The sequence below is a fragment of the Mytilus galloprovincialis genome, chromosome 11, assembly GCF_965363235.1.
Source record: "Mytilus galloprovincialis chromosome 11, xbMytGall1.hap1.1, whole genome shotgun sequence".
Classification (NCBI taxonomy): domain Eukaryota; kingdom Metazoa; phylum Mollusca; class Bivalvia; order Mytilida; family Mytilidae; genus Mytilus; species Mytilus galloprovincialis.
In genome coordinates, this window is record NC_134848.1 from 14157774 (window position 1) to 14181600 (window position 23827).

A 23827-nucleotide genomic window follows, 5' to 3' on the forward strand; every position below is an offset into this window, starting at 1 on the left:
GATTTTTTTTTATTGTGGGCTCATAAAACTCGTCTTAGTTTAAACTTATTTTATTTGCAAAAGTAGCAACATATATTGAACACAAGTTATACAAACAATAGTAACGGCTTCTTCCTAATTAAATATGAACATAGAATATACAGTGAAACCTGACTAAACCGAACCCTTTCGGGACTTGAGATTTTGTTCGGTTTTGGCAGGTATTCGGTTTCATCAGGTTCACAATGCATAAAATGTGATATGATTGGTCTTCAGAACAAGTTTGGATTAGACAGGTTTCCGGTTTATTCAGGGTTCGGTTTAATCAGGTTTCACTGTATTTGATAATTACAAAAACACAATAGTAAAAACATGTAATATAAAATATACAAAACAACTAAAACAAGAATACAATATAATCATATAAAAACAAGAATTTGTCCATAGTACACGGATGCCACACTCGCACTATCAATTTCTATGTTCATTAGACCGCGGAATTGGGGTCAAAACTCTTTATTAAATCTAGAAAGTTCAATCACAGGGAACATGTGTACTAAGTTTCAAGTTGACACATGTAGGACTTCATATTCATCAAAAACTACTTTGAAAAAACCATAACCTAATGCAGAACAGACGGCTAGACCAACAAAATAACGGACGCACAGAACGAAAAACGTAATTTGATAATCTTGAATCTTGAATCTAGGACTGTAATTTTGATAATTAAAATTTTTGATTATCTTTTAAAAGAAAAATGAATGATTATGTGATTATATTGGTATAAAATTTTTGATTCTGACTGTGATTATGTGATAACTTGGACATACCCATAATGGGCCTCACTTTTCTCTCTTTTGCTGCCATGCAAAGTCACCGTCACCTAGAAATCATTTTTCCAATTTAAAAAACAACATTGCTTTTGCCCCATTGAGAACTAATAAACCAATCGAGTGTTGGAGCTAACACTACCAATAAGTTAGACTAACCCTAGAGTTTGAAAAATTTCAACATGTAAGTGCAAGTCAATCTTAAATTACCAAATAACATACGTTAATAAATCAATATTTGCAGTTGAATATTTAGTGTCAAGATAAAGAAGTATATTTTGTCTTCTTTTCACTAGTTATATTCACCCCTTTCAATCACAATTTTCTTGACAAAACGTATTTTCACGCGTAAATCATACTAGTCTTTGAAGACCTCATACAACGCAACGTGTCTGCGTTCTTGAATTGGAAAGATTATCAAAAAATGTTTCAGATTCTAAAAGACGAATCGTCTCATATCTCTCATGCCTTATCTGCCGGATGTATATTTGGAATTTTCTGCTCTAGCAAAGATTCTTTTACGGAATTTACATTTTCCGGTTTGACTTGACTTTTTCGTATTTTATCTGCCCGTCTGATCCATATTTCTAAAATTAGAACAAGAAATACCGATATCACTAATGTTATAGACACGATATATATCTTCAGGTATTCACAAATATAGATGTTGTATATGTATGCCACGGCCGATCCTAGAGCCTGGAACGCTATACACAATGCAAACGTTGGTTCTGGGTTTTTATGGAAAGCTGATCCCACCAATGCTGTAAATAAAAAAAATAAAATGTATTATATAATAAAAGGTTAACATCATAACTTTTTTCACATGTGACTCTAAATATCATAAAATTAAAAAAGATATAAATATATATGTTGTCTGCTCTATGGTCGGGTTATTGTTTCTTTGACACATTTCTCATGTCCATTCTCAATTTATCAGTAAATATATTTGTATTTTCAAATTTTTTAAACGTAAATTGTAAATTGCATTTCTAATGTTGGTAATAATCTATTGGGTATGGGAAGCGGTTTGTTGTTGTGTTGTAAACACCTTTCTGATCTGGTATGATTTTTTTTTGTGTCGATAAAAGTATATAAAATGTTTTACATTGTCTTATCGGGGCCTTTTATAGCTGACTATGCAGTATGGGCTTTGCTCATTGTTGAAGGCCGTACGGTGACCTATAGTTGTTAATGTCTTTGTCATTTTGGTCTTTTGTAGATAGTTGTCACATTGACAATCATACCACATCTTCTTTTTTTATATAAAATTCAGGACTTTTAGTCCCCAATGCTCTTGAAGTTCATTCTTGTTTGGCCTATTAAGCTGTCCTAATACGAGCGTCACTGGCTAGTCTTTTGTAGCAGAAACGCGCATCTGCGCCTGCGTAGCAATTTTGTAGCAAAAACGCGCATCTGCGCCTGCGTAGCAAAATATATATCTTTAAACCCTGGTCTCTATGATAAACGACTTACCCATGCTTTGTGTCATCCATATTGAGTCACACAAACCCCATGCGAGAGGTATAAGAAAGAAGAATATAACTGATGTATCGTTTGTTATGTCCCATAACATCATAAACGCTAGTAGGCCCAATTCTAACACTGTAGCAAGCAAGAATAGAGGAATTCGTCCTGTATATTTGCCAATATATCCAAATACCAACGACCCCACCGTATCAGCGGCGCCAAAACAGAGCATTGTGTAACCAATCCAACCAACTCCGAGTCTGCATGCTGTGAATGACTAAATATAGAAAAAAAAAAAGAAAACAGTTATTACCACAGTCGGAAAATAAATGGATCCACTCAAAGTATTATTTTGGTACAATGTATTTTCATAGTATCACCAAAAGCCAACTATTATGTTTCTATACTTACATAAAGGCAACAGAAATATACTGCTGTTCGAAATTCAAAAATCGATTGAAAAAAAAACTAAAACTGAGGGAAACGCATCAACCATAAGTCAGAGGAAGACTACGACACCACAGAACCACAACATTTAAATGTAGCACACACAGAAACGAACTGTTCATATGATGAAATCATAATCTTTCAGTCAATTTAATTGAAGTCTGGAGCTGGCATGTCAGTTAACTCTGCTAGTAGTCTTTTGTTATTTATGTATTATTGTCATTTTGTTTATTTTCTTTGGTTACATCTTCTGACATCAGACTCGGACATCTCTTGGACTGAATTTTAATGTGCGTATTGTTATGCGTTTACTTTTCTACATTGGCTAGAGGTATAGGGGGAGGGTTGAGATCTCACAAACATGTTTAACCCCGCCGCATTTTTGCGCCTGTCCCAAGTCAGGAGCCTCTGGCCTTTGTTAGTCTTGTATTATTTTAATTTTAGTTTCTTGTGTACAATTTGGAAATTAGTATGGCGTTCATTATCACTGAACTAGTATATATTTGTTTAGAGGCCAGCTGAAGGACGCCTCCGGGTGCGGGAATTTCTCGCTGCATTGAAGACCTGTTGGTGACCTTCTGCTGTTGTTTTTTTTTTTTTTTTCTATGGTCGGGTTGTTGTCTCTTTGGCACATTCCCCATTTCCATTCTCAATTTTATATGTTATTGCTATAGTAGTATTTACGTCAGTATGATTATTACGAATGGCAGTTTACCATCAAGCGGCGAATTGTAGTACTTTGTCACAAATTGTTTTGATTTACTTAGTATTAGCGCCACTAGATATCCTCTCAAACTATTGCAGTTTATTCAGAACTCTGACTAATTTTCAAAGTGTTCCATCTACCAAACTGTTCAGAATCTTTAATCATGAGTTATATAACAACCATCTAAAATTGCCCGACATTATACAGAAGCTCCCTCAGACAAAATTGGTCTTAGATTGATATAGCTACAGTGAAACCTGACTAAACCGAACCCTTTCGGGACTTGAGATTTTGTTCGGTTTTGGCAGGTATTCGGTTTCATCAGGTTCACAATGCATAAAATGTGATATGATTGGTCTTCAGAACAAGTTTGGATTAGACAGGTTTCCGGTTTATTCAGGGTTCGGTTTAATCAGGTTTCACTGTATAATGTTTAGGTAATAGTTGGTTTATAGCGCTTCAACATGTCCAACGTTTACGGTCCCTATACATCCTTGGCTTTCAAATATTCGGCTTTTAACGTTCTTGATGACGGTTAATCTAGAAAAGAGCTTAGGACGAATGAAAGTATAACGTGTTAATTCATTTTTTTAGTCATTTACTGCTGAAAAACCACAGTCAAGTCCTCAACGTGTGTAAATAAAAAAAAATTTTTAAAGAGAAAATTTTAAAACTTAAACTAGACAATTTTGTAGCAGTTAAAAATGTATTCCTAACCATTTAATTGACCAATTACAATAAATATAGCCATTAAATATGTTTTCATCACTTTCATTGAAGTTATAAAGGGGAACTAAAGTCTTATTGGATTACAGTGAAACCTGATTAAACCGAACCCTGAATAAAACTTGTTCTGAAGACCAATCATATCACATTTTATGCATTGTGAACCTGATGAAACCGAATACCTGCCAAAACCGAACAAAATCTCAAGTCCCGAAAGGGTTCGGTTTAGTCAGGTTTCACTGTATATCACTTTGCACTTTGATGACTTGACAGGTTTTCTTCTATTATATAAGTTGTCTGACCAGTTGAACATATAAATTTGATGAAACCAATTGCAGTTTTTGTCAGAATTTAGAATGATTTGCAATAGATCGGAAGCAATTATACAGTGTATAAAGCTGAGGTCTGTTCTATGGTAAAACAGTTCTCATATTTCGATTAAGACAAGGCAAAGTTCGGTACTATATTAGTTAAAAGTGTGATAGCCATATAGCCGGTATGAGTTAGGCAGCAACCATTTGATTTTCTGGGGGGGGGGGGGGGGGGCTATGGTTTTTTTTGGAAAAAAAAGTTTGTTTCCAGTTTTTGGAGAAAAAAATAATTTGTTTTTGATTCTGAGAAAAAAAAAATTGTTTGTTTCACCCTCAGCTGCCACTATATGTAATGCTAAAATTGAAAGAAAAAAATTGTTTTCGACTTGTCTCCCCCCCCCCCCTCCCCCGAAAATCAAATGGTTGCTGCCTTATCATTCAAATGGTCATAATAATAAATGAAAAATTGATATATACAAATCTATGCATTTTCCATCACCACATACTAATGGTTTTTTGTTTTACACCAGACAAATTTGGCCTAATCTTTTGAAAATTTGGAACCACAATGATCTGCAACTTCCTGCTTTATATGAAAATGGCCTTTTTATTTTTATTTTTTTTTTTATTTCAATAGTCACTGATACAGGGGCGGAACCAGCCATTTCAAAAGAGGTGTTCCCAACCCAAGATAAACTAGGGGTGGGAATTCCAACTATATTTTCCCATTCAAGTACATTGATCGACTAAAAAAGGGGGGTTCCACACCCCAGCCAATGTGATACGTCTTTTGTTGACGAAACGCGTATATTGCGTACATAATATTAAACCCCTTATCATAACGAGTTACCTACCCTTGTAAACTGTACAAACATGACTATGAGTTGCATTCCTATATAAAAATACAGCGGCACTACTAACAAGACTTTCAGATCTTTGAATAATAATCCCCAACTAGAGGCAAACCTCTCTTTGAAGGTTTCATACTTCTCCGACATACTCGATTCAATGGGACGTAATCCAAAAATACAAATCAAAAGTGCAACGACTGTGCATGCCAGATATATACTGATCAAAACATTAACACTGCCATGGTTCGATGCATTCATGTGCGTTGTTTCTATGGTTGTATTCTGACTGCGGTTCATTGGTACATGAATATTCATGTCAGATGGGCAGAAGTTAGCACCACAAAAACTATTGTTTGAGAATTTAAGAGTTGTTTCACCAAACTGAAACACGACCGAGGATATCAAATTTCCAAATATTTGTGTACTTTGAAATGCCATGTAAAATATTCCACTTAGTTTACTCAAAATGGAACCCAAAGATGTATGGCTGAGATCAAAACGCAAATAGTCCACAGCTATCGAAGTAATGTAGCACCCCTGCACTGTCCACATCAGTCCAGAAGCGAGGCCGGAAATGGCTCCACCGGATATCAGTATGTAGGCCTTCGGGTAATAGTTAGCGATGACATAGACAGTTTGGAACAAACAGGCAAGTATGAGACTGCCCTTTGGTCCTAATCGTGCAATTACTGTTGGTGCGAATGTGCACGCAATCACTCCGCCAAATGTTATAGCAAATAGAGAGTAAAGTCCCGTGTCGGCATGGAGTGAAGCTTCTAAATTTATCAATCCGCTGTACGCTGTAAAACTAAACAGCCATATCAAACAAAGGGCCGAGAAATTTAACAACAGATGTCTTTTCTTGTTTTGTCGCGCTTTGTGTTCTTCTTTGCTCATGTTTGCTGCCTTGATGTCTATCATACTATCATCTCCGTCTAAAACAAAGGATAAAAAGATAAAACAGTAAACAAAATATTTTGACTACTTATGGCATATTTATAATTTCTTTCAAAAACATGAAATGACAAAAAAATTTGTTATGCTAATAAAGTGAATTGATGTAACGCTCTTTATGATTGGCTGACGTTTGTGTGCACGTTTATCAGCTCATCGACATAATTTCGTCATGTGACCCTGACGTCATCAACGTTTTCTCATGGTTTACTCTTGTTAAAAATAGAATTTAGAATTAAATTAAAAGAAATAACAGAAATATTGTGTCGGTCTATTCGAAATAAAAACATGTTGTGTATATTACTGTTAAATAACCCGCTACACGCGTTATTCAGTGTGCACCACACAAATAATTGATCAATAGGGCATGGAAAACGGGTTAAAAATGTTCTCTAAACTATCGAAATTTATGATCGACTCTTCAACTCAAAAATCGAAAATAATATATAAAAAAAAAAGAAATTTTGAAGTGAAAAAAAAAAGGTAAAAACTATGTAATTTATCAGGTACATGAGGTTTAACCTCAGTAATTAATCATTCATATTAAAAATAAAAAAAATCAGTTCTGCTTTGCTCATGTTGACTGTTTTGAAATCAACAAAAATATCCTTTCTGTTTAAATTGTTTTTAATAATACAACATGTATAATATTGACTATATGTGAGGTGCCACCTACGTATGTAAGTGATAATACAGTTGTCTTTCTTCTATCAAAAAAATAACTTATAGATCGTAAAACAGTCGTCAACTTGTATTTTTGTCAATCTGATGAGTTAAGCCTTTTTCAACTGATTTTTATAGTTCGTTCTTATGGTGTACTGTTATACCACTGTCCCAGGTTAGGGGGAGGGTTGGGATCCCGCTAACATGTTTAACCCCGCCACATTATTTATGTATGTGGCCGTCCCAAGTCAGGAACCTGTAAATTAATACAGTGGTTGTCGTTTGTTTATGTGTCACATATTTGTTTTACGTTCATTTTTTTATATAAATAAGGCCGTTAGTTTTCTCGTTTGAATTGTTTTACATTAATTGTCTTATCGGGGCCTTTTATAGCTGACTATGTAGTATGGGCTTTGCTCATGGTTGAAGGCTGTTCGATGACCTATAGTTGTAAATGTCTGTCTTTTTTTGTTCTCTTGTGGACAGCTGTCTCATTGGCAATCATACCACATCTTCTTTTTTATATTGAATCTCCGGACCTCGTTTAGGAGATTCAGATGAGGTTTTACTTGCCAAGTTGCTCATCCTGCTTAATTTGTTTTTACTGAAAACTCCCATTATATAAACAACATTAATTGTATTTTTTTCCTGCATGCATATCAAATCTCTTTGCTTGAAATATCATATTATGAGCATTGAGTCTTCTTAATTTGAAAATAAACTGCACGTAAATAACATGCTTGTCGCATTTTATGTTTAAATTAAATTTCCATGTTAACATGATATTTGAAATAGTAATGTTATAATTTTATATACAAAACTTTAATATACTGTTTTTATCTAGAGGAACCGCCAGTGAATATTACAGCTAATTTCCTACTGCATGTAAAGCAAGACTTTGGTTAGCTTGCTTGCTTTGCTTGAATGTTGTACAATTGTAACTGGTATAACGTCCAATCAAACTTACAAATACATGTATGTATACAGGTTAAAATATGCCTATAATATATTGTTTAAAGATCTCAATGTTAATTAGAAACCTTGAATTAACGTTTATACAAACAGACCGAGCAAGCCTACCAAAGTTTTACTCTACAAGTATTAGGAAATTAGCTGTAATGGTACGAAAAGAAACTAATTGCGCGACAATTTCAACATAGATGTTTGTTTTCTTTTGCATAACATGCTTACAGGTAAAATTGCTAAAAAAGAAACTATTGTAAATGTTGAAATCTTGAGAAAGATAACTCTTACCCAACCAATTTGTCTTTTGGTTATGTTTTGGACCATATGAGTATTTTGACCATACTCGTATGGTCATGACCATATGCGTATACTCATATGGTCCGACCATAAGCGTATGGTCCGACCGTACGCGTATGATCGGACCATAATGAGTATAATACTCGTTTGGTTATTAACGGGCCGGACCATATGAGTATTTAATTGGACCATATAGGTATTTCTGTTTAAAAATTACATTATGCAAATAAACTCATCATAGATACCAGGACTAAATTTAGTATACAAGTTTCAACAATACAAAAACTTTATCTAAAAAACCAATATATGAATGAATGAATGAATCTTTATTGCAAAGCATAGACATACTATGGCAAAATTAACAACATATATTACATAATATAAAACATGAATAGACAACAGAGAACAATAGTATAATACAATGCCATATAAATTAAGTTATGAGACTATATAAGATCGAATATTCCATGCAGCTTTTACATAATTACATAATTTGATCGTGAGAGACTTACTAGAAGCTTGTAGTAAATTTAATAGTTTGATATTATTAGGCCAATGACAATAGTACTTTGGTAAAAAATGTGTTCGTACAGATCTATAAGATGGACAAACAAGAACAAAATGGTATTCATCTTCAATAACACACATTTTACAACATTCACATAAACGACTTTCTCTAGGAAAATTATTATGACGGCCAACTTCAATATTTAACTTTAATGTTCCACTACGTAACTTTGTTAATAGATTAACATTATTGCTACAAGACAGATATTTTTCAATATAAAAAGTTAATTTGAATGTACTATAAAAAGACAGTTTACTACAGTCCTGAATAGTAGTTGACCAATTCTGCAAGTATTGATCTTTAATACGAGTTTTAATGTTATTTGTACAAATTGTGCTAGCACCTTGGTTTAGCCATAAATAATTTAAACCAAGATTATATAAAATATCACGAATATTTGAGGCCCAGTTTACATAACCGTTGATAGCATCGTCATACAAGAGTTTATACACATCGTATACAACTTTTGGTTTATTTGTAATAATATGTAACCAATATTTCAATATATTTTGTTTTCTACCAATAAAAAGAGGTAAATGGCCAAGTTCGCCATATAAAAAGCATGTTGGTACATTTCGACCCAATTTTAACACAAATCTATAAAAACGATTATGGATAAGTTCGATATCTTTAGCACGATGAAAACCCCATATATTTCTGATGCATAGCCTAAAATGGATCCGACCATACTGTCGAAAAGAAACATCCGTTCTTCTGGAGTGATGAAGAATTGTTTGAGAGAGTTCATTAAAGATGACATGGCTCTAGAATGATGGTGCCAATGTATTTTTTTTATAATTTTTAAGTACTACGTAAAAAATAATTATTGTTGCCATTAGTTAGTTTTCATCGCTAATTACATTCTTGCATGCATGTAGGCTTGGGTGACATTTACTTTCACACGGTATCATAGTTTTTTTGCATTTGCAAGTCTTGGTTGTGCACGATCCTTATCATTTGCACCTTTTGTTAGCGAGTGAAAAGCTAGCACTTTTATAGCTGCGTGTGCAGGGCCGTAAATTGCCTACCATGTAAGGGGAGACAGTTTATCATCGCCGAGCGAGGCGAAAAAGTTTTGGACCCATTTTATGCATGCAGAAAAGGACATTTTTTCGGGCCTTTTCCTTGTATGCAATGTACCTCCCAAGAATACACGACTTGTTAATTTTTTGTTATATTGCAATAAATATGCGCTTGGAATATATAACAAATAGTTATAAACCAGAGTTAGATTACGTGTCCCGGTAGAGTAAGATTTGTTTTATCCTGCTTTGTGACTCTTTACAAGCTATTTTACTTAAGTTTAGGGGAAATTTTGCAAAGACTTAAAATAAAAGCCCCCTGAAGTTTATGTGTGCAAAGGAGTTGAGTTGGGTACCGACCGTTCAGATCTAAATATTGAACACACCTGCATGCCATTATGATTATCCACCTTGTCATTTTTTGTGGTTTATCCGGCTTATTTGGCTGTCCAAATCGAACTAATTTTAACTTCGTTTCAAAGACACAATTTTCAAACCTTAAAATGAAAATGCATACTCAATAACTCATAACTTTATCTATCAAGTTCAAATTATTAAAACGTAACAATGTTTGTATACACCAAAAAGTTTTATTCTGGCTTTGTCAAATGCTAAGGTGATTTTTTCTGACTGGACGAATCCCATCTTTTTAGCACTTCTATGCATTAAATATTGCCAACATTGTCACTTCTATGTATGCAGTTGCAAAAGTATTTGGTGGAAAAATTTTATATGTGCAAAGGAGTTGAGTGGGGTACCGACCGTTCAGATCTAAATATTGAACACACCTGCATGCCATTATTATTAACCACCTTCTTTAAAATAATTTGATTTTAACCATTTTTTTCTTTTCATTGCCTTTTTTCTCCATTTATTATTATATTTTTTTTTGTCAGCCCGCAATAGGAGGCAACTGCCTGCATGCATCTATGTAATTTACGACCCTGGTGTGATATCGAAGTCTTGGTCGAAGTCACAATACAACTTAAATAAACTATGTTACTTTCCGGTGACTTCTTGTGTAACATTAAGAAATTTTTGGAATTTATATTTTTAAGTCGACATATTGCTATTCACACGTAATAACAAGTCGGTAATGACCATCGGTATAAAATGTGTTTATCATAGTTTTGACAAGTAAGTAAAATCAACTAATATGTGAAACTTATAATTTTTATTTAGCTATTTTTGTTATTATAATATAATAATAAAATTACCTTTATATGAAAGCGTCTTTTTAATGAACGGTCAAACAATATGAATAGTTTAGAAGTATCAAAAGTATTTTGTAACATAGTGTTAATTACCCCGACCATACGCGTACGGTCAGACCATATGAGTATATACCCATATGGTCATGACCATACGCGTATGGTCCAAATACTTGTATGGTCCGGAACAGTTACACCATTGACTTGAAAAATGAGACTTTTCCTTTTGTTGATATTTTTTTATAATAAAACCACCCTACACCTCTTAAATCATTGCAAATATTTGCATGTATTAAAATGCAATAAATAGTGATAAATCCTATTAACAAATGATATAATGAATGGTCTGTATTAAGTCCTACAGGATTTATGTCTAGCTATATATAAGGGTTTAAGGAAAAATTTAGGATGTTGTTATAAAATTTCAATCCTGGTATTTATGATGAGTCTTCTTATAACAGTGGATTTTCATACTGTAAACTGGATATAGTTTATCACAAAACATTTATATCTAACATATGCAGGTGTTGTTTTTTTATATATATTGTCATGTGACTTAAAAAGACCAAATAACATAGTTTTGCATATATATTTTTGCATAATTTTTTTATAATGACCCATACACTTTTTATTTGATATCAACCAAAAAAGTATCAACACATATTATTCGTAATTACAAAGTTACAGCTATGTGTAGAAACTGATTTGTTTAACATGTATAAGTACGTCTTTCCTTATGTTCTTTCTAACAGGGCATACATTGTTGTACATATATATTTGATATATCTGAAGGCTTTCAAGCAATTCATGAAAACACTGGCCGGCACGAAATAGCCAAAAGACAGACCTTAAAAGTTACGTTAAAACATAAAATATCAAATTAAATCGAGGAATTAATGATTATAATAAAAGCCGTGGTGTAGTGGTCATTGCATCGGACTACTAACACAAAGGTTTCGATTCCCGTACCGGGATTTTCGGCTCTCCTTTGACATCATTTGCGAGTATGGTCTTGAGAAAACGATGATAGTCCGTCGGAAGGGGACGATAAATGACTGACCTCTGTGAAGAGAGAGCCATATCTCTTGCACGTTAAAGACACCCTTGTAGATTTCGAAAAAGAGTAGGCCAATACCGCTACAAGGCACTACTCGCACCCGCAAAGTGGAAAGGGATTAGTATAAGTTGCAAAACTTGTTTCCCAATCCATAAATACATATGTTTAAACAAAATTAATTTTATTTTTGTATACCAATGGTCTGTTGTCTTATTTTTGACAGTGAAAGGAGGATCTCGTAAAAGCTCTTGGACAGACCAAATTATTCTTTTTTTATGTATTTATAAAGTTTCATCAAAGAATATTTATGCAGCGTACTCAAAGTGCTAGCAAATTTTCTGATTCCTAACTTTAGTGAAATACATGTTTTGATCATATAGAAGGGGAAAAAAATCTGTTTTAGCAATATTTTAATTTTAAGTTCTCAAAACATTTTTTTTCCGCCATGGACAACGTAAAAACAACAACATTCAAAATGAAACAGATATTAATTTACCCCGCTTTTCAAACTTAAATGATCGTACCCTTTGTTGGAAGTTCTACTAAATAATTCTCAAAACAGTAGTTTCTTTTTAAAATTCATGAGACATTTAGGTGATTCATGCACAGTAGCACACCGTACCATTTTGTCATGAATTTAAAAAAAAAAACCCATTGTTTTGAGAATTATTTAGTAGAACTTCCTACAGATTAAAGGAAATCTTTATGTAATTTCAGATGTGTTAATAATAAACTGCCAGTTAAAAAGGACAAGTTTTGGGGAATAGCAAGATATGATAGAATTTGTGATATTTGTGACTGTAACTCATAAGGTGACGAATTTCATTTTTTATTCCAATGTTCTTATTTCAAAAACAAAAGGAAAAAGTTATTGCCAAGAGAATTCACAACAAATCAAAATGTTGATAAATTTCACGCTTTATTTAACTCAGAAAATTACAATGTTATTTTCAAAGCTGCAAAATTTTGTAAATTCATACTTTCTTTAGTAAAATGATTGAAGTTACTGTTTATGTTTATATAATATGTCCGTCTTCCATATATTTGGAAATGTATATCATGTATATATGTTAACTTGTTCATTGAATCAACCTATTTTGTTATATTGTGTTAATTTGTATTTAATTGTATTCACAAATCCTGGTTTAGGGTCTTGAGAAATAAAAACTTGAACTTGAAAGGTGTTAGACTTTAAATATATTTAGCTTCTTAAAACATGATGTTTCGATATCAAAATTCTACTTTCAAAAAACTAGATATGTCATTGTCGTCACAGTTTATTTATGTAGACTTGAAACCTGAGGCAAAATTTGTTTGGTTAATTACTAAATGAAAATTTTTCTGTTCAAAATATTTATTTAATGTCTAGATGTTAGACGTAATGTAAATAAATATTATGTATTAACAATGATTATTGAAATTTTAATAATATTTTTTTTATTGATTGATTGATTGATTGTTGGTTGCTTAACTTCCAGTGGCAAATATTTCATACATGTTCAGGACGAATACCAGTTAACAATAAATACAATAGGTCTTGTAAAAGAGGCCATTCAGGATGATGGTCGGAGAAATTTGGACTGCCAATGAAAAAGGAGGGTTTATTGGAAAGGGACATAAATTTGCCTTGCAACAGGCCACCTACGTAGCCCTGAAAGAGTTGTTGTAAGGGTTCTTAACGTCGAAAGAACGTGACTCTCTCATAACACGAGGCATCAGATTTGACGACCCCATTCTGACCGGACGTGGGCTGCAAACTTGTACCTCCCTCACCACCAAACAGACGCATAACTTTATCAACTTTTATACTGTCGGTCGGGAGAGTACCTAGTAAACATATTTCTATTCTTCAGTCATCATTGTGTGTGTGGGGGGGGGGGGGGGGGGGGGGGGTGTGTAATGAATTAATTGTTTTGATTCTGTCTGGAATTAAATGTAGATGACTTATAATAAATAAAGAAATATATGTAGCTCTATCATGATAACAAATATCTGAACTAGTCTTTTAATATTTCATTGCAAGGTAAAAAATATTTGTTTCTGTTACAAATAACAATATGTTATTTTGTGTGTATACATGTCAAGGGAGGGCGCACTAAAAAAAGAAATCGCGGATCCCGAAAGGGTCAATCCCAAAATCCTGAGCTTAACAACACCTGATCTCGACGTCCCGAAAAATGTCCTGCCCCCGCCCCCCAAATCAAGGGCCCTTGATTGAATTAATAAATATTCTTTTTCTTACGCTTAAAATACTGCTTACCGTTTTCTCTGAACATTACTTGTCTATGTCATTAAAAGTACTTCCAGAATATCCACAAAAATAGATTTATTAATCTTAATACACGCTAGTCTGAAAATGTCCACATAAACCTCGGACCGAGTTTCAATAATGCTATGATACATATGTACAATGTATACATGTATTTGTACCCAAACATGTAAATTGACACTTCTTTCTGTCTCTTGTCCATTTAGAGGATGACACAGGGGTTATTTAAATGGTCCATTGTAACTTAGGATAATCCCTACATTTCAATACATATATTTGTTTACAGTTTTATTGTGTAATACATCATAAACGCGTTAAACCCTGAAGCACATGTATGTCAATCTCTGTTAACCCCAGATGCGGATTCCGCCCCCACTGGATTAGAAAAAATATTTAAATTTTTAGCATGAAAACGTTCAAAATAAACTTTTTCGTCTCGCTCAGCTGCTTGACGGCTTATATATATTTAACCATTTTCTGGTATAACATCCCTCTTTCAAAAATCTTTGACCAGCCCTGATGTTTTTTAATTAAAAGTACTATTACTTATCAAAATTTAACTACTATATCATTGAAAAATTTATATAATACTTGTAATTTTTTGGAAAGAGAAAAAGTGCTTATATATTTATAAAAAAAATAAGATGTGGAATGATTGCCAATGAAACAACTCTCCACAAGTGACCAACATGACACAGACATTAACAACTATCGGTAACCGTAAGGCCTTCAACAATGAGCAAAGCCATACCGCATAGTCAGCTATAAAAGGCCCCGAAATGACAATGTAAAACAATTCAAACGAGAAAACTGATGGCCTTATTTATATAAAAAAATGAACGAAAACAAATATGTAAGACATAAACAAACAACAACCGCTGAATTACAGGCTCCTGACTTGAGACAGGCACATGCATACATAATGTGGCGGGGTTAAACATGTAAGAGGGATCGAAACCCTCCCCCTAATCTGGAGCAGTAGTTTAACAGTACACCATAGGAACGAACTATAAAAATCAGTTGAAAAAGGCTTAACTCATCAGATGGACAAAATACAAATGGACGTGGCCGGGTACTTGTACATCCCAACAACAAAAAGACACTAGGAACAGATCTGAAAGTACTCACCGTTAACGGACAGCTAGTTCAAACTAATAAAAAAAATCATGCATCTAAGACTGAATTATCAATCCGTACACATCCAACATCCAATGGATTTAGTGTAAAATCGTAATAAACAGTCAGAGAAAAACATGACCTTGTGCAATGCCAAGATACAGGTATCGATAGATTGTAAATCCATGAATGTGTATATGCATAGAACATACATTGTACTTGTAAAAAAAAAATAATGTTTGCTTTCAATTTACTGATAAAAAAATCAATATTTATACCAATAAAAACAATATTCAATGATCTTATTATAGTGTTGAATTGGTAATCTTTTAAAATAAGTTTATTTAAAGGAGCGATAAGTTTACCAGGATCATTTCTAAATTTCCGGGCATGGTTAACAACATTCCCGCAAATTGAAGATGTTCTATCACATTTGGAATAAGTTTTCTACAGGTACAACCAAACTTCAAAACCAAATTTTTATATCTATGTAAAAATTTAGTAAAGGTTTTAAGTAATTTATGGTAACGTTATCCCTGGTTTAATAATTTACCAGTAATACATAGATTACGTTAAAACGTCACAACAGACACGGGCATAGCGAACGAGCTGTGAAATATCAACACCGTAAGATGGCGCCAAAGGGACATCAGCATCTAAAAATGGAAAATTAACAATAGGGAACGAAAATCGTCCCTTTTGTCGTAAATTTTAGTGTAGAGTTTCCCGTTTAAAACCGAAATATCTAAATCTAGAAAAGAACATTTATTACCGTTTAAATTTGATTTAAAGTAAGTTCCTTGGGGTAATTTTCAGCAGTATATTGAGAAATTCTTGATTATTTAACGAACAAAAATCATCAAGATAACGGTAAGTGTTGTTGAATTTATCAATTAAATGCAATTTTCTTTTTTTTTTCCTATTAGTAATTGACTGGACAATTAGTTGGATTAGTATCATAATTTATAAATGTATTTTTTACAGACAAATTAAACTAGCAAGTACTAACAAAATGTATTATATACTACTAACGGTTAACGAGGCCGGGATAAGGTACCGGTTTTTGATGTATCCACTAACAAATGTGAAAAACTATTAATAAAACATGATTTACCTTTAAAAAAAAATGTAATTTCAACGGGTCTTTACTTAGAGTTTAGTCATAAACTGTGATTCGTAACAGTACAAAAATAAGTCTGCTATTAAAGGGGCGCAATTAGCGCCCATAGGGATACCTACAACATGTCGATAAACTTTATTGCCGAAACGTACATACAAAGTACATGTATCAAGGAAAAAAATAAAAGCTTCAACCATCTCATCACACCTCCAGTAAGTAAATCTAGCATATTTACCTTTCGCAGTATGTTAAATTTATGAAAAGTCTAGAGAAAAACAGTTTCAGCCAAATTTTCCATGGCTTATATCTCGAAAGCATGCACCAGCACCCTCATTGCTTTTGTGGTCTTTAAGTTCTTTTACTTAATATATATATATAACATTTATTTAAAAAGCTTGTTATTGTGGGGAACATCCTTGAACGCATGTATATTTAAAAGAAATAATCTCCCGGAAAGTACTGTTACATGTAATAGACAAACAACTGACGTCACGGTACCCTAACTGCACTGAGAACCCAAATTGCACCTATTTAGCAAAAATATCAGAGGAAATCTTGTAGATTTCCTAGAGACTAAACAATTTGATTTTTAATGATTTGATACTATGCCCATCCGTCAACATAGATAAACATGTTTAGATATACACAAAACGATCACAGTATTTATCAACAGATGAGGTGTTTACTGATTTGAAAAAGTAAAATGTACGGAAATGTCGCCATGCGACGTCATCTTTTTAAAATTAATAAATACAATATGTTAAAAGTATTCATTTCTTAAAAAATGAAGAGAGAGCATGGACTAATATCCAATTATTCAAAATATTTAAAGAAATTAAACAAAAGCTCTGTTATTCGACTCTTGACGATGCGAATTTAAGGCATGAATACGATTTGGGCACTCCTCAATACAGAATCATTGATTCGCTATGGATTCAATATTAAATTAATAAAACTTTATAGTAAATAATAACTCATCTACAAAATAAACACATAGCGGGAACTTTTGTCTGGAGCATAAATAAACGTAGGTTAAAAAACCGTCAAAATAGGTGCAATTTGTGTACCCTCACGTACCATATATTGTTATACAATGAAACTTGTTTAAACCGAACCTCTTCGGGACTTAAGATTTTTTTCAGTTTAAGCCTAGTATGTTCTGTTTTATCAGGTTCACAACGCATACAATTTGATATGGCGGTGCTTAAAAACATGTTTGGTTTATACAGGTTTTTGGTTTATGCAGGATTCGGTTTAGATAGGTTTCACTGAACATCATACCGTTGAAATATGATGTCAATACATTACGTTCTGATCTTGACCACTGACACGATTTAACCGCATACCAGTATAATTTTATAACATATAAAATACCCCAAAGAAACTAAAGTTCGCAACACTCTTAGTTAAATTAAACCTTTTACGAGTTTTGGTAATCTTTTATGGCCACTAAAGTTTTTGTTATGTAGCTCCAAGCGGTAAAGGCAATATATACAATTACATAATACAACCTTAAAGTATATCAATGGGTGTTACATAGGTACCACAAATGCCTTAACCCAAGGATAACCCATTGGCAAGAAAGCGAACAAGCTTTTTTCCAATGGGGTCCTTTTAGTCTTGATATTAAAACGAATCATTTTTCAATCAATAATTATTTTACAGCAATAATAGTATCCGTGATACATGTACACAGCATAACTTTTTCATATAAAAATAATCTAATAAAATATAAAATCTGAAAAAGGTGAATGGACGAAAACAGCAATATCTTGAATTACCTACAATTGGAAAGCGCCTACGTCATTACCAGTATATCATAATTTGTCAAACTCGTTTAAAGACATTAACTCTAATTGATACGAATTTTATTTGGATTATGTGGAAGATGTAACAACAAAAACACAATTGACTGTTCCCGCCAGGTATGTGAATACACTTAATAAAATATTTTCCTAATTGATTACGAAAATTGAAAGATAACTTAAACCCTAAACGGATTAAACTTGATAAACGTGAATTAAGATCTAGCTGACAAAACAACGTTTCTTTATATTCAATATGACGAGATAACTCGAGATTTCATTGAATTTGAAATAACATGTTTATATATTTATACTTATTCAGGTGTGCAATGCTCTGGGATTTCTCACTTTAAGAATTTATTATTGTTCCGATAGATGTTGTTATTGTCACACTGAAATGTATCCTAATTTCATAATATGAAAACAATAGTACGAGCAGATAGTTTAGACTGTCAAAACAAGATAACTTATTCTAACCTGTAAGACATTGTTGATATTTTTACGTAAACAACATATCTGTGAGAACGATAAACCAAAATATTATTTTAAATTAATTAATAACAAACAATAAAATTGAGAATGGAAATGGGGAATATGTCGAAGGGACAACAACCCGATCAAAGAGCAGATAACAGCTAAGGGCCACCGAAGAGTCATCAACACAGCTAGAAATTCCCGTATCCGGAGGTGATCGTCGGTTGGCCCCTAAATACAATTGTGTACTAGTTCAGTGAAAATGGACGTCACACTTTTTAAACTCCAAAACATATAAATGAACTTATAAAAAATAAAAAAAAACATAAAAGACTAACAAAGGCCAGAGGCTCCTGACTTGGGACAGGCGTAAAAAATAAGGAGGCCTGGGGTTATCATGTTTTGTGAGATCTCAACCCTCCCCTTTACTAAGTACATCTAGCCAATGTAGAATAATGAAACGCAAAGTTAAACTCAGTTTTAAAGAAGTCCGTGTCCGATGTCAGAATACTTGAAGGTAACAACAGAAACAAAAAAAAAACCTTATTTCTCGTCTCATACAACGTGTGACAACAGTGATACCTAATTCAGAAACAGAGTCCTTTAACATAATTACATGTACAGTGAAACCTGATTAAACCGAACCCTGAATAATCCGGAAACCTGTCTAATCCAAACTTGTTCTGAAGACCAATCATATCACATGTTATGCATTGTGAACCTGATGAAACCGAATACCTGCCAAAACCGAACAAAATCTCAAGTTACGAAAGGGTTCGGTTAAGTCAGGTTTCACTGTACATATATGAGGGTTTTAAGAAGATCGAGGGTTCTTTATTTCTGTATTCTTAATATTTTAGGTCACTTTTCTCTATTTTTTGTAATTTGTTGCCCATTGTTCTTTATTCTTTATATTCAATATAAGCATCAAATTATTCTATCTTTTCCTTTTCTATGCCATTCTCTAATCTTCTGTACGGTTTCCGCTTTATTCTCTATTATATAGGTGTCAGACCACCAATTACTCCCTCCAAAAGTAGTCCTTCTCTGACACAAAATAGTACTTTTGATGTCCTTGTTTACTTAAACTAACCAACAAATTTGTAAAATGAAACTTATGATGAAAGAGAAATATATTCAGACCACTTTGAGTCAAAGTTTACTTGTCTATGAGTTTGCATTAAAATATTCAGGATTAATGCGCTCCATAGTATACTAATTTAAGATTTCAAGAAAACCGCGGGTTATTTTTGGAGTACCTCTGTTCGAAGGTCAGTTTTTTTTTCTTAGAAGGCTTTAAGGGAGTCGGCTTCTCAGTTTCAAAATAATTAACTTTTCAAAACACTAGCATATATTGATAGGGGATTAATAAAGACTTAGTAACCAAAAGAGCAAAAAAAAAAAAAATATATATAATCTATTAGAAAATAATCAAAATTTTATAAGACTTTAACAGACCGCTTATCATTATGCATCAAAACGAATTATAAAAAGAAAAATAGGGGTCACCTGGCAAAATTTGTTAAGGCATTTAAATGAATAAAACCAGAAGATTACGAAAATCTGACCATAAATCACATGACAAGCGATCTTCCTGAAAGGTATGTTGAAAATTGGCATGCACAAAGCTGATACAGGTACATGTACCTTAATAGTTATCCCATAAGGACGCGGTGTGTCAGTGTAAGATCATCCCGATGGCCGGAGGCCAGAGGGTGATCTTACACTGACACATCAAGTCCGAATGGGATAACTATTTTACATCCCAGCTGATTAAGAATAGACGAAAAACCATTTACAATTCATAAAATCTAGTTTAGAACGCCACACAACCATTATAATATACTTTATATATTACTATATGATGTATACCCTTTATGACCCCCAAACACGATGAGTAGATATCAAATAATGTCAACTCGCCCTACTGGCCAATCGGCCCACACTATATCGCCACTTTATGAAAAAATCGCCCCACTCTTGTAACCGACTCGCCCAACTTTAAAAAAGTGTAAAATCAAATTGAACAATCAGTCTGACAACTCATTTATTTAACGAAAAGGGTTTAAACCCCACTGAGTAAAGGTCTGCCAACTCGCCCCAGTTATAAAAATATCTTGCTTCCTTTAAGTATGTTAAATTTCTGTTAGTTCGTATCCAGTCGTCCTGGTGTAGTGGTATGTGTCGTGGCTTGATATGCTAAAGGTCTTGAGTTCGAACCCCAGCATATACACTGGATTTTTTCTACGTGAATTTTGATAGATAGTCTTCTCCGTATAATTAATTATAAGTTTTATACTGAATTTGCCATTCCCGCCAAAATGTTACAGAACAAAGGAAAGCATGCATAACAAAGAAACTCAAACTGGGGTGATCTGGTAAGGGTGATCCGGCTCAGATCAACCCAGTTAGAACAAAGGAGCTGGGATGTAATGGTTTATATGAAGTTAAACTTAAGGAAAATATTTAGAAAGTTGTGAAAATTGCAAAACTAGCTTGGTTGAACAGATAGGGATTTTTAATTGGTGGTCTGACACCTATTAACGCAACCAAGAATCATATATGACTTCGAATTTTCTTTTTCTTTATCGAATCCTACATTCTTTTGCTGATAATATCACTTTTTCCCCTTTTATTAAAACACTCGCAGAATACAAAATTTAATGAAAACATAAAGAAAGGTGTGGATGGGTACTTACATACATGTAATAAAGAAAAATGGGTAAAAAATATAAAGCATTGAGAAATATGGACATAAAAAGGAATATAGAATAATGAGCTGCTAAAATATAAAGAACAGAGAAAAATGGGCACAAAATATAAAGAATAGCGAAAAATGACAAAAAAATAAAGAACACAGCAATGAAGGACCCCCCCCCCCCCCATCTAGACCTTTATAAACATATAGCAGAATCTGTATCCTCCATGCTGGAGGTTTATTCCTCTTATATTTTACCCGTGTTTTGCTTGTATGAGAGATTGCTATTCGATATGGGATTTGCTCCATATTGAAGGCCGTACACTGATATATATTTCCTTTGAATGTTTTATGCTCAATAAAACATTGCTAAATTATAAGTTATTCGTCGTGTTTTTTTTCGTGAAAAATGTCAACTTACATTATTTATTTTCGGAATGGATCCGGAATTAAAACAAACTTGATGGAATCAAATTTAAATCTGAGATATTTTACACAGGCGCAAGTTGGATTAAGACTTGTAACGTCATAAATTTGTGAAAAAGAAGAACTCTTATTTTTAATTGTTGAACGCATATCTTGAAAAGAAACTGCAAAACTATTGTAGTATAGTAACACTAGAAAGGAATAATATCCATTTGAAGGAAATTATTTGACAAGCAATGCAATTTCTGTACAAATACGTCTAGCATTTATCTAGATAACCCAATCGCGCGCCTTGCGCTTGAGTTGTGATGTATGAAACCATCGCAGTTTTAGTACAAGCTATGATACAGATGTAGAACCACTCTCGTTAAAAGCTTAAAACAATTATTTTAATATTTTTTTAATGTAAAAAATATATTAAACTTTAAAAAGAATACTTATAAGTACATACTTGATGTCACGCTGACGTTCGCAACGTCAAATCTCTTCATTTCCGTCGTGATCTTAGTCATTTTGACGTTTGTCAGATACAGCAAGAGTACTTTTTCATGAAACGCACAACCAGGATACCTTTTTCTTATATAACACAACACGGCTACTCTTTCTTATATGACACACCAGGGCTACCTTTTCATACGAAAGATAAACATTGATTTAAAACTGTTTGATGTCTTATATACGTTTTAAAAAGATATCTTCTGTACCTATAATTTGAATACTGGGTGACCTTAACATGTCCGATATGTTTATACATATAAATTGTTTGTTTAAGTATACATGATGCAAGGTGAATGTCCTTTTAATATGTTTAAACGTTCGATTATTATAATTCATTACGTGGGGAGATAGTATAATATGATACATGTATATATTATCATGCTTTGACCGTTAATACAAATATACTTGTATTGTCGTTTTTTTCCCTGGCCGTATTTGACCGGGAAATGTGTGACACATAAGGTCATTTATTATGAAAATGACGTAGAGGATTGTGGGTTATCGACATGCAATTCAGTATCAGTCAAATAATTTTTATTTACAGCTTCCCCATGCAACAAGCAGGTGCGGAACTAGACGAGGGCATGGCGGGCGTGCCCCCCCCCCCCTCAAATTTGAAAAGCATGGGTTGTCCTCAGCTTAATAAAGACTATTTCGATAATCTTGACTTTAAAAAAAATGAATATTTTTATAATTGTTAATTTCTGTGTTACATGTATTTGGTCTCTTCGTGAACTTTCTCATTTTACGTTAACGTTCTGTTTAACTTTGAGCAGCAAGAAAGCAGACTTAAAATAATTAGAGAGAGAAGTATTTAAGGATGTACTTAGGTGAGGTAAGGTAAAAATTATAAAATCAAGAATTTAAGATTGATAGTATAAGCTGGTAAAGCATTCGTTAAGGATAAAAATAAGCTAAAAATATTGATACCTCTTTTTCAAGATATTTCAGATTTAAAATATGACGGGAAAAGGCTGACTCGGACCTTTTACCTTATATTTGCATTTGTATTATTTGGGTCTCAAAACAAAACAAAGAAAATCAAGAATCTTCTAAAATTTTGGTAAATCACGTTTTATGAGCTATTTAGTCTTATATGAAAAAATAAATGGGTGTTATGGGGCAAAATATTTTACATTGTGTTGTATGGAAAAACACCAAGGAGTCCGAACATTTGACACAAATTCCAAAACCTCACCTAAGTAAAAAATAACCAACCTCTCTCCACTATGTATGATAGTTTGATAATCCATGTATTTGGTTTTTGGTACTGCTCGTTTGATCTTTTAATTTCAAGTACATGTATTTACTAGTAAAAGAGAGTTCCAGTTTGCAAAAAAAAGTGTTTCTGGTTTCTCGTTTG

The 23827-nt window shown here is 33.1% G+C and overlaps 1 protein-coding gene across 4 annotated transcripts; it reads right to left on the reverse strand.

Moving 5' to 3' along the window:
• Positions 1-34: 34 nt before the first annotated feature.
• On the reverse strand, positions 35-22574 carry LOC143051676 (protein unc-93 homolog A-like). 4 transcript variants are annotated; one of them, XM_076224582.1, is made up of 4 exons: positions 22418-22574; positions 5324-6255; positions 2286-2556; positions 35-1573 (listed from the first exon to the last, which is right to left on the reverse strand). In XM_076224582.1, the coding sequence occupies exons 1-4, from the start codon at positions 22476-22478 to the stop codon at positions 1272-1274; spliced, it is 1566 nt and encodes a 521-aa protein (XP_076080697.1). In that variant the 5' UTR covers positions 22479-22574; the 3' UTR covers positions 35-1271. The 4 variants fall into 4 exon arrangements, with proteins under 4 accessions (XP_076080697.1, XP_076080700.1, XP_076080699.1 ...); XM_076224585.1 differs by lacking the exon at positions 22418-22574 and adding an exon at positions 16799-16896; XM_076224584.1 differs by lacking the exon at positions 22418-22574 and adding an exon at positions 14319-14542.
• Positions 22575-23827: the final 1253 nt, after the last annotated feature.